The following is a 12,979-nucleotide window of genomic DNA, read 5'->3' on the forward strand; positions in this document are numbered from 1 at the left end:
ATTACCACTCCGTCTACAATCTCCCTCGGGCCTCTCCTTCCGCAGATGGGGGGAATCAACGGTAGCAGATGGAGGCATATCTCCGCTCCTCGGGGATGAAAAGTATCCCGCAGGAAGCTCTTGCTGCATTGGAGGAGCCTATCTCCTCAGAGGAGTGGTCCTGGGCCCTGAAGGAATCTCCGGTGGGGAAGGCGCCGGGTCCGGATGGTCTACCCATTCAATATTACAAGGTCTGCTCAGATCTCCACGCTCCCCATTTCCTACAAGCCTATAACTCTCTCACAGAGGGGCGCTCTCTCCCTCAGGATGCTCTGAGGGCATGCATCACGGTAATACCCAAGGAAGGGAAGGACCCCACCAGCTGCCAAAATTACCGCCCCATTTCATTGTTAAATGTAGATCTTAAACTGTTTGCAAAGATCTTGGCCCGTAGGATTACCCCCCTTCTCCACAGTGTGATCCACTACGACCAGGTGGGCTTCATGCCTCTTAGGGAAGCTAGGGACAACACCACTAGGGCAATTAATTTGATTTATCACGCGGCTGCCTCGGCTCTGCCCACACTGTTACTGTCCACGGATGCGGAGAAGGCCTTAGACAGGGTTGATTGGGACTTTATGTTGGCCACTTTGCGGCATATCGGGCTGGGTTCCCACATGATGCAATGGATTTTGAGCCTCTACTCATCTCCTTCTGCCCGGGTCAATGTTAATGGTATCCTTTCTTCTCCGCTCACCATCTCCAACGGCACGCGGCTGGGTTGCACCCTGTCTCCCTTAATTTTTATTTTGTGCCTGGAGCCCTTCCTTTGTCAGGTTCGCTCTAATCCGGACATAACGGGTGTGTCGGTGGGTGGAAAGTCTCATAAGGTTGCTGCTTATTCGGACGAACTTCTTTTCTTTCTCACCGCACCCAGGATCTCCTTGCCTAACCGCATGGCAGAGATGAGTAGATATTCAAAACGGTCTAATTTCAAAATTAACTATCAGAAGTCGAAGGCTCTTAACATATCGTTGCCGCAGTCCCTGGTAGACCACCTGTCGGGGTCCTTCTCCTTTAAGTGGGCTAGAGACTCGCTCCAATACTTGGGGGTCCAGCTTTCCAGGGATCTCTCTCGCCTTTATGCAGTTAACTATCCTCCTCTCCTTCAACATGTAAAGAGCGATTTCGATTCCTGGACGAAGGGCACCTTCACGTGGTTCGGCAGATGTGCAATCTTTAAAATTAACATCCTACCACGGATCTTGTATTTCTTTCAGGCTCTGCCGATCCACATCCCCCGTACCTTCTTCCAAGCCTTGTTGTCCTTACTCCACTGCTTCATTTGGGTGGGGAAACCGGCCCGTATAGCCCGCTCCACGCTTTTTCGCTCTAAGAGTGAAGGGGGCGTGGGGCTCCCAGACTTTGTCTCCTACCACCAGGCTTCGCACTTGTCGTGCATTCTGGATTGGTTCCGCCACACGGAGGTCAAACAGTGGGTGCCGATGGAGCAGTCATCTATGGCAGTTCCTCTGCAGGCCCTGCCTTGGTTGGGCAGGGATACCCCTCTATCGGCGCGGACACAGCCGACGATAGGACCCTCCCTGGCGGCTACATCTAGGGTCTTTCCCCGGAAAGAGACCTCCCCTTCTCCGTCCCCCATGTTCCTAGTCTTGGGCAACCCGGCGTATCCTCCGGGGCGGGAGGGGGGTCCATTCAGGAGCTGGTTGCGGGCAGGCAGGAGTCACGCTTCTCATTACCTACACGGGGAGTCCTGGATGACTGGCCCACAATTGGTGTCTCTGACGGACCCTCTCCCTCTCACTCCCTGGCAGGTCACTCAACTGAGACATTTCCTTGTGTCCTTGCCAAACACTGCGGAACATGCTCGGGACAAAACCCTGTTTGAACTCCTTTGCGTGGGTACCGGCTCGTTGCGTCATTCCCTATCCAGACTATACTCCCTACTGATCTCCCCATCCACCCTTTCCACACCTGCATATCTGCTCCGGTGGGAGAGGGACTTGGGAATCACACTCACGGCTGAACAACAGGATCGAGTGTACACTACGACACATAAATCATCCATGGCCAGCAGGTATCAGGAAGCGGGATTTAAGATCTTAACACGTTGGTATAGGGTGCCTTCCAATTGCATGCCATGATCCCGGCGGTCTCGCCGCTGTGTTCGAGATGTGGTGACCAAGTGGGCACGATATTGCATGTTTTTTGGGAGTGCCCGAGGCTGACTGCATTCTGGTCAGAGGTGTGGCGTATCACCTCCAAATTTACGGACTTCCCGCTCCCGTGTACACCGGCCTTCTTCTTGCTCCATCTGTGCGAGGTTCCGTTGTTCACATATCATCGCTCTGTGGTCCGCCATCTGGTGAATGCGGCCAGGGCATGCATTCCAGCGCTGTGGAGACAATCCAGTGCGCCGTCGCTCAGCTTGTGGTTTGGTAAGAAACAGGAGATCATGAGGATGGAGGATCTTAAGACTTGGTATCATTGGGTCAGGTTCCAATCTTCACTGGAGTTCAGGAACATCGTGACCTCTTGAATCTGTCTCTACTGCCTGGCGGACAATGCTGGTGCTCATCCCTTCCTTTCCTCTCTCTGTCTTTCCCCCTCTCTTCTTTTTCTTTCTCTCTTCTCTTCTTAGGATATGTTTATCCTTGGGCCTTAGTGCATGTCTGCAGGTCCAGGATGCATGGGATGTGCTCCACTTATTGTTTAAACATATTTCTGATTGTTTATTTGCCATTCAGTGTGAACACTTATGCTGGCCTGCGTGCCGATGTATACTACGGATGCATATTCTTTTGGCATTATTGTGTTATGTTTGTGGAAAATTGAAAATAAAACAATTTATTAAAAAAAAAAATTTTGGAAAAATGCACATTTTTGCACATTTTCTCAAAATTTTGGTGTTTTTCACAAATGAATATTGAATTTATTGACCAAATTTTTCCACTATCATTAAGTACAATGTCACGAGAAAACAATCTCAGAATTGCTTGGATAGGTAAAAGCATTCCCAAGTTATTACCACATAAAGTGACACGTCAGATTTGAAAAAAATCGGCTGTGCCACAAGGCCAAAACAGGCTGCGTCCTGAAGGGGTTAAGGCCTAAAACAGGCTGGTCAATAAGGGGTTAATTCAGCAGCAGGAAAATACGTCTCATATGAAGTACACCGCATATTTCTTATCGAAATGTGTTTGCTGGCGTATTTTAAGTGTATTTCGGAGAGTTATAAGTATTTTATGTTCTGAAATATAAAAAGTATACCATGTGAACGTGGCCTTAGAATGCTCCAGCGACAGGAATCCGCTTTGATTTGCCCATACTTCAGCTTAGATCAGCGTTCAGATCACAGGAGCCGCTGGAGAGAGAGCCCGTCAGTCAGATTTAATAGTGAACGGCATCCTTCAGCCTCATATGTATTGGAATATATGCAGGCTGCAGAAAGAAAAGAATTGACAAGTTTTTATAGAGACCAATTACAAAGATTATCACAAAATTAATGTAATAAAATAAAGAAAAAATATTTGGGATCCAATGACCAGCCTATTTTAGACCTTAATGACCAAGCCATTTTTTACGTTTTTCCATCGTCTCATTCAAAGAGCTATAGCCTTTTCATTTTTGCATCGACATAGCTGTACAAGGTCTTGTTTTTAGCGGGACAAGTTGTAATTTTTAACCCCTTCCCGACATTTGTCATAAGTATACGTCATGGAAAGCCAGTGCTTACCGCAAAATGTTGTATACTTGCGACAAACGGGAAAACAGTTACAGAAAAAAATGAGAACGTTTTAAAGTAAAGATGGCTGCTGTTCATACCAGCAGGCCATCTGTACACGATGCCCAAGGGGGTGTCGCCTCCTCCCCGCATCGGCGATCGCCGCCATTGGCCGGTCAATTCAGACCGGCCAATTGCGGCCGTTTGCGGCTTTAGCCAATTACTGTGCCACAGGGCACAGTGATATGGTGGTGATTGGTGCTGTCTAGGACAGCACCAATCACTACCATGTTCCATGTAAAAAATGGCGGTGATGCCAGCCCCCCGATCGCTACGGTTGCTCGGTCTGCACCGACCGACCAATCGCAGCCATGGCGGGTGTTTGAAACACCCTCCACCAGCCCTGCCCACCTCATTCCGGTTAGGAATGGTGAGCAGAGCTGGTGTGACCGTCTGTGAAGCCATCTTATTGAATATGAGGCCTTCTGTGCTGCGATCCTGCTGTGACGTCTTCATCCGACTGCTTCCTGCAGAAGAGTGAACCGTCATCATCATCTGTGTTTTTTTCACTATATTTTGGTGTTTTTCACAATTAAATAGTGAATGTATCGACCAAATTTTACCACTATCTTACAGTCCAATGTGTCATGAGAAAACAATCTCAGAATCGCTTGGATAGGTAAAAGTATTCCGACGTTATTACCACATAAAGTGAAACATGTCAGATTTGAAAAATGAGGCACTGTCAGGAAGGTCAAAAGTGGCTAAAGAGGGAAGGGGTTAATAGCACCATTTTGGGGTACATAGAATTTATTGATTAACTTTTTTTTGGGGGAGAATAGAAAAAAACCCAATTTCGCCACACTTTTTTGCATCCTAAATTTACAATAACTTTATTCAGCGGGTTGTTACGATTGCAACGATACCAAATTTGTATAGTTTTTGTATGTTTTACTACTTTTACACAGTGAAAACCCTTTTTTTTCAAAATTATTTGTATTTGTCTCCATATTTGAAAAGCCATAAAGTTTTTATTTTTTTGCCGATGTAATTGTAGGTGGGCTTTTTTTTGCGGGATGACTTGTAGTTTTTATCGGTACCATTTTGGAGTAGATGCGACTTTTTGATCACTTTTTAGCACGATTTTTTTAAGGCTGGATTCAAAGAAAACAGCAATTTTTGCATGGTTTTTTATTTTATCTTTTACGACGTTCACCGTGCGGGTTAAATGATGTAATAAATTTATAGTCGGGGTCGTTATGGACGCGGCGATACCAAATACGTGTACATTTTTTACTTTATTTTGTTTGTTAATAATAAAGCAGTATGTAAGGGGGAAAAGTTGGGTTTTTCATTTTTTTTTCACTTTTTTATTTTTCAATTTTTATTAAGCTTTTTTTTTTAAACTTTTTTATTATTCTTACAGTTTGGGTGATAATGATCTACCAGACACTTCCTGCATCCAGTTGGCATCTGGAATAAGGAATAACCGGTCCCTGAAGATACTTGACCTGTATAATAACCGTCTGTTTGGTCCTCACCTCAGTGACTTGATGCAAGCTCTGTCCAGTCCAGACTGCGGGATAGAGGAATTATAGTGAGTATAAGGGTATGTGCACACGATGAGAGGCTTTTACGTCTGAAAAGACAGACTGTTTTCAGGAGGAAACAGCTCCCTCGTTTCAGACGTAAAAGCTCCTCCTCGTAATATACGAGGCGTCTTTGACGTTTGTAATCTTGAGCTGCTCTTCATTGACTTCAATGAAGAACGGCTCAAATTACGTTGCAAAGAAGGGTCCTGCACTTCTCTGCCGAGGCAGTCATTTTACATGTCGTCGTTTGACAGCTGTCAAACGTCGACGTGTAAATGACAGGTCGTCGGCACAGTGCGTCGGCAAACCCATTCAAATGAATGGGCAGATGTTTGCCGACGTATTGTAGCCCTATTTTCAGACGTAAAACGAGGCATAATACGCCTCGTTTACGTCTGAAAATAGGTCGTGTGAACCCAGCCTTAGAGATGTGTACAGGACCGAGACATGTGGGGGGGGCACAAGTTATACATGGATTTTATTCTATTTTATGCTTCGCACCATTGTTATGTCTATGAGATAAACGCTGACTGCTCCTTCATAGTTGCCGGGGACACTTTGATGATCCAGACAAATTGTGCCGTGTCCTACTCAGGGGCGTATCCTACCAAAAGGCGTGTCCTTCTACATGGGGATGGCTATCCCTGAGATATTACATATGTAGTGTCCCAGTACACTCCCTACTTTCATAATAGGAGTAGTTGTCGTATGGTAGTAGGTTTGTCACAATGTAATAGTACTGTGTGTCAGTATGCCTCTGTTTTGTCATGTATTTCTTGTGCATACACTGTCTATATTATCATTTGCTACCATCTATGTTTGACCCACTGTAAGTGCATGTGAGTGTAGGATTTCAATCACTGATGAGTAATAACCAGTTTTCCCTCCAGAAACTTCTAGTATTCTGTGGGTGGAGACTTTAACCCAGCCTACCTCTTAGCAAAGGGCAGGAAAACCAGGGCAGACGAGTTCTGCGGAATCTAGTGTGAGGTGCCAGCAACCCATGCTGTGCAAGAGATGGCAGGGAATCTACAGCTACCTACCTGCCCCGCCTAGGAGCTGCATGGTGAATCTCACGGCCCATGCAAAGCACAGATATTCCTAGGACCCTTCACTAGTCCATACAGAGGGGATGACATATACATTCCTACCGCCTCCGAGAAGGAGAGAATCTATCTGCCAGAAAGGAGCAGTTTCAAGAGGAGCCTTTCTGCAATCCTGGACCTTAAAGTAGGCCTCCTGTCAAGTCCAGTGCTCCGTGGTTTCCAAACCACGTGTCTTAGGTCCGCTTCCGACTGTCGGATACCGTGGCCCAGTAACCGTGAGTAACTACATTTCCCTCAAGTTAGTCACTCGCCGGGAGCCAACCGGTGCAGATCCCTTCTATAGCCATAATAAGGACTGTGTCTCCCCCAAAACCATAAACTGCCTAATCTGAGGAAAGTGCTGTGTCAGCATCACCCCTCACAAGCATATCCCTGCAAGTCAGCTAACAAGGGGTCCTCCTCACATGCACACTCCACTATACTTGTAATGAGAGACTGCATTGCTGTGAATTATTGCTGCACTTTATGGAAGTTCTCAGTAAAGAGACTTTTGGTTAGCAGAGAACGGTGTCTGATTTTGCTTTCCACTTTTTGACAATTGACTTGGTGTGTGTGTCCTAAGAGAGGTGCCCAGGGTAGGACCCCACTTCCGCGACATCACTAATAAACCAGCCATTAGGGGGACTACTACCCCCATCAGGTCCTCTCATAACATCTGCATCCTCTGGGATACCACACATACAAATAAACAATGTTGTTAAATCCCAATCACTATTTAGCGTATACTGATCAGTTAGCTCTAAGGGATTGATATAAAATAATAGGTCAGGCTAAATAAAGGGTCCTACGACCCACCATAGCCCTGTATAAGCACAGCGGCCCCCCAGCTACCTGCAGCACAGACCTATTCACTTGTCAGGGCCCCCACCAATGAGAAACTAAAAAAACCTGTTCTGTGTGAAGTTTTACAATTTCTCTAATGCGTTGGGGAGAGGAATAAGGAAAACATATCCAAATAGGTGATATTAAAATCATGTAAGGGATTAGAGAAACATAGCGGCTTTCTTCCTAAAACAGCACCACACCTGTCAACAGGTTATGTGTTGTATTGCAGCGCAGCTCCATTAAAGTAATGGACAATATCACACCCAACCTGTTGAAAAATGTGGCGCGGCTTGTGGAAGAAAGATGCAAATATCTGTTCTGGTTAATGAAGGGAACCAGATATCAACTAACCGGTTATAGAGAAAATCCGACCTGGTAAATGACACAACGTCACAATGTGCACAGAGGACGGCACTGCACTTACCGCTGGTGGTGGGGGTGGCATGTGATCAGGACTGGTCAGAATTAGAGGGTGGCGCTGATGTTACCAACCTAGAGGAAAGACAAAAGCAACGTTCAATGTAAAAGGCATCGCAGTTACCCCTCTGCCTTCAGGCTCTCCAGCAAGGCACTAGTTGAAGATTTATGAGGGGGACCCCATGCTGTACATTGTATTTATTAATTTCATGAACATATTTCATGATATGCTTAGATACAGGGGCCCATCAGACAGTATCCCACATGCTAGGCTTAGATACAGGGCCCCATCAGACAGTATCCCTCATGCACACACTATAACATTACTGCAGTGTCATGATAATGAATATACATGACCATCCAGCCTGGACATCATGTGTATTCAGAATCCTGACACTTCCGAATCTTTTCTGTGAGATTACCAGCAAGGCAAGCGTAATCTCGCGAGTTTACGATGTAACCTGTCATTTAAAACGAGATTACGTTTGCCTCACTGTAATCTCACAGAAAAGATTCAGAAGTGTCAGGATTCTGAATACACAGGATGTCCTGGCTGGAGGTAATGTATATTCATTATCATGACACTGTAGTAATGTTATAGTGTGTGTATGAGGCTGCACATAGTGATATAGCTATATGGCTAGTGCAGTGTAAATGAACGGAGAGAACTGTATGACGCTGATTGGTCAGCGTCATACACTCCTCTGTACAACGCCCACTTGGTCTAAAGTAAAAACAAGCCCACTTGGGAATTAAGAAACTAATTAGCATAAAGCTAAAAATCGCTCATAAAGTGGTAAAAATAGATCGTTTTTCTAAATAAAAAGCACTGCTGTCACCCATATTATAGCGCCGATCTCCTTATGTAGGAAATAGGGCACTTATAATGTGGTGACAGAGCCTCTTTAAGTTGTTTTCAGCTCATCAGCACCCCAGCAATCAAATTGCAGGTGTTTCCGGTGGCTGCAATGGCAACCGGAGGCCTAATACTGGCCTCCCGGTCTGCCTAGCACGGAAGCCGTTCAGGCCCCACCCGTAGGCTTCCGTAGCCGACGGCAAGATGGCGCTGGCTCAGGAACTGAGGTCATCAGCGGTGGGTGTCAGCTGTATGTCACCTGTAACAGCAGGAACCGGACGCTAGCTCCAATTCCTGCCATTAACCCCTTAGATAAAGCGATCACTGCATCTTAGAGGTTGCTAGCAGATCGACTGCTATGGCAACAGGAAGCCTAACAATGGCCTCCTGCTCTGCCATTACTGAAGCCGATTAGGCCCCGTCGGGAGGCAAAGCATAATCGGCCTGCTGTCAGTGAATGACTGACAGATCTAATACATTGCACTACATAGGCAGTGCAATGTATTAGAAAAAAAACAATCTGACAGTTGGACCTACAAGTACCCTAGTGGGACTTGAAAAAAAAATAAAGTGTCAAAAAAGTTTTAAAAAATATAATAAAAGTTTCAAGTAATAAAAAAAAACAATCGCTTTTTACCCTTACCCAGTCCTTTACTATTAAAAAAAAATAATAATATTACATATTTGGTATCGCCGCGACCGTAACGGCCTGAGCTATACAAATATTATGTTATTTATTCCACATGGTGAACAGCGTAAACAAGAACGTAAAAAACAATGCCAAAATTTCTGTTTTATGGTCACTTTGCCCTACAAATATTGGAATAAAAAGTGATCAAAAAGTTGCATGTATCCAAAAATGGTACCGATAATAACTACAGCTCGTCTCGCAAAAAAACAGCCTTCATACCATTACACCTATGAAAAAATAAAATTAGTTAAGGCTCCAATAAGTCAGGAAATAAAAAATATGCAGTTGTGCCGGCCCGAGGGGAAAGTTTCTTCTGTTTCAAGAGGCGAATTATCAAAGGCCCTAAAATTAGGGAACCAGGAAGGGGGGGGGGGGCCCAAACCTATCTGCTGGAAGCGACGGTGCCCGTATTATACCAGGACAACACTTTCCCAGCAAAATTACCCAAACTGCAAAGTCCCAGCGTCTTATAGCCTATACTATTCAATTATATCTACGTCCTGAGGATGCAGATACAATTGAATGTGGCAGTCGCTAGCACCAGGGCCCCCTTCCCGTCTAACACTTATGTGCCGGGCAGCATGCGCATCCTCGTGCCGTAGTAGCCGCTATGGCTGCTATAGTCGGCAGGGGGTCCTGAGAGGATGGGGCTCTGGGCAATTGTCCAGTTTCCCCCCCCCCTATCGCCGGCCCTGCCTACAAGAGTAAGCAGCGGGGCAGGGAGACAGAATCTCCCTGCTCCTCTGCTGGATAAAAGCAGCTTGCTGCCTGGGTCCACAAGAGAATGCTCCGGTGGGCCAGTCCAACGGTGATCACAATCATGTGTAGCGTAGAGGTCCGTATGCTTTAATTATAACGGATGACCCCCCCCCAACTGTAAATTACTCAGAATGGTGGTGATGGCTGCTCATTATCCATAAGTACTAATCAATAACCGCAGAATCCAACGAAAACCCTGAATGTAGATTTATTTTTATTAATAATCCATTACCCCAAATAACTGCACCTGTAAAAGTCATTGACTGAAGGAGGACAGAGCAACATGTGACCTGTAATAATGTGAAGACAGGAGGGGAATGGAGGACACAGGGGCCACAGACTGAGAGCTACAATAGATAGTGGAGGAAGGAGAGTTCTCAGCGACTGGTGACACAAGTTCCTCCATCCAGCTTTATGACTATTCTACAATAATGACAATATGACTATTCTACAATATTCTGCTGCAATAATCACCGATTTATGACATGCCATAAAGTGAGGAAAATAGTCAGGAATTCTGTATTTCTAGAACATGGGTTTGGTGTCAGTGGACATATCATATAGCTGCCGGCATTCCTGACACCCACCACACACAAGAGGTGTATGACATTGTCTAGTGATGACATTTATGTATTTTACTAACATCAGGGACATTTTCTCTCCACATTCGCAACTACAGATTTTATAGTAACGCTCTGTGGACGCGTCACTCACATCTCATCTTCCTCTTCTTACAGTTTGGGTAATAATCATCTACCAGGCACTTCCTGCATCCAGTTGGCATCTGGAATAAGGAATAACCGGTCCCTGAAGATACTTGACCTGTATAATAACCGTCTGTCTGGTCCTCACCTCAGGGACTTGATGGAAGCTCTGTCCAGTCCAGACTGCGGGATAGAGGAATTACAGTGAGTATAAGAGATGTGTACAGGACCGAGACATGGGGGGGGGGGGGGGCACATGTTATACATGGATTTTATTTTATTTTATGCTCCGCGCTATTGTTATGTCTATGAGATAAACGGCTGATTGCACCTTTATATGTGATCTCTACTAACGTCCGACTGTCTCGTCTCCTCATATCCCTTCTCCTCTCTGACATAAAATTCAGGTTGTAAGAAATGTCATCTACCACTATTATCATTACTATTCCCCTATTGTAAATGACGTTTTATCAGAGACGGGGGAGGGGCTGCATCACATGGAACCACATTGGGGACAAGTAACATGAGACATATTGATGGAGGACGTGCATCATTTATAATCCTGCTCTGTGACATGTATAACAGATCCGGGGGCGTGGCTAAACCGCTCACAATGGTGACATCACATGTATTATGGACTGTATTTCATACCGAATAGCCACCTCTGTAAATTGGAAACCGGTGTCTAGGGCACCTAGAAGATGTGTAATTACTGGGTAGATTGTATTTGCACTTGGTGTTACACTTTCCAGCAGGATTTATACCTTATTCTCAGCTGATTACCTGGAACAGCTCCTATTCACAGAAATATACACAGATTCCACATGTTTATCTGACAAGTGTCTCAAACCAATTTTTCTCCCCCTACTCTGGTTCGTTTTACCTGGGAAGGCCTCTCAAGGTCGGTTATGATAAGGTTGGCACTGTTCTGCCAGGACTGTTCTGTAGGCAAATCAAACAGCTCTAACAGAATTTAGCAGCAACAGCTGTAAAGCCTGGGACATACCAATTAGATCTTACCACATCGATCCTTGCAGTCTTAGGGAATATGTGAGGTCACACCATAAATGTAAGTGCCATCAAGAGTGCCTTGGGTGCTACCGGTTTACCTTCCTTTATCCGTCCACATTCTGTTAGAATCTGGTTCTCACGCCTTTCGCTCCCAGTTGGACACTTCCTGTGGAGAACAATCTTTTCATCGCATAGTCAGTAATTGATCTTAATCAGATAATTGAGTTGAAGAAAAACATTAACAATGACAGATTTATGTTAAACGTTCACACTGGGCAGTAACTAAACTGATATATACAAACTGATTCTTCTTCTTTTCATATATATATATCTATACATACACATATACACTGCACAGAATTCTCTGCTCTAAAATTTTCCTTTCACAACAAAAATATTTTCAAATGGGAATCTACTTGCACTGAGAAGTTATCATTTACACAAACATAATACTGACGCATGCCTCCAATAGTCCAATGCTAAGGCTGGTCCAGAACTTTACATAAAACTCAACCTGAGTATTTAATATTCACACACTTTTTGAATATTGTTATTAAACAAACTAACTTTGGAATAACATCTGGAGAACTGCTGACAGCTTATCATTGTACAAACACCAGGTCAATACTTGGGATAAGCACTGTTGCCCTGTCACTACGTCTGCAGTGGGGAAGATACCGGCCGGGCTTCAGGCCTCCCTGAGAACAGGTCTACACACACGAGCACATCTTCATACACTTCTACCTCAGGTAGTTGTATGTTCTGCAGTGGCTGGGACGGGTAATCTGGCCGGGCTGCACTTTTCACAGGTACCTTTGCTGTTTTACCTATGTCATGCCGTGCGCACATCATGCAGGCTGGTACAAACCTGGTGGCATTATTGTATCCAGGGACAAGCCAATTTACTGATACCTGGCTGCACATTCTCTTGTTGTCAGTTCTGTCTTCTCTTACGCTCTCAATTGGCTTACCCGATGATCCAATAAAGTTCCTACTACCAATGGGCCCATAATCGTGGGTGATGCCAAAAGCGTACCTAGAGTCAGTGCAAATGTCGGCCGTCTTACCTTCTGCCAGGTTACAAGCCTCAGCGAGCACCTCCAGCTCCGCTCCTTGAGATGAATGAGAAGGTGAGTGGTTCCTGGATAATTTACCTGGTGCCTCGTATCCTGTCTTGTACATACTGTATATGATGAAGTATTTCTACATTTCAAATTTACATTGGAAACACATGTCACATATGGATAGAACATTTCAAAGGGGTTGCGTCTTCATTCTCAAAAATAAAAACAAA

At 45.0% G+C, this 12,979-nt stretch overlaps 1 protein-coding gene across 1 annotated transcript in view; it reads left to right on the plus strand.

The window, feature by feature from the left end:
• Positions 1 to 12,979, plus strand: part of LOC142665292 (NACHT, LRR and PYD domains-containing protein 12-like) — a 102,638-nt gene that overhangs the window by 67,604 nt on the left and 22,055 nt on the right. The window contains exons 13-14 of the mRNA XM_075844942.1: positions 5,151 to 5,321; positions 10,708 to 10,878. Of these exons, the coding sequence (XP_075701057.1) occupies positions 5,151 to 5,321; positions 10,708 to 10,878 (342 nt within the window). The remainder of the gene's footprint in view (positions 1 to 5,150; positions 5,322 to 10,707; positions 10,879 to 12,979) is intronic.

The sequence above is a fragment of the Rhinoderma darwinii genome, chromosome 12 (assembly GCF_050947455.1).
Source record: "Rhinoderma darwinii isolate aRhiDar2 chromosome 12, aRhiDar2.hap1, whole genome shotgun sequence".
Lineage (NCBI taxonomy): Eukaryota > Metazoa > Chordata > Amphibia > Anura > Rhinodermatidae > Rhinoderma > Rhinoderma darwinii.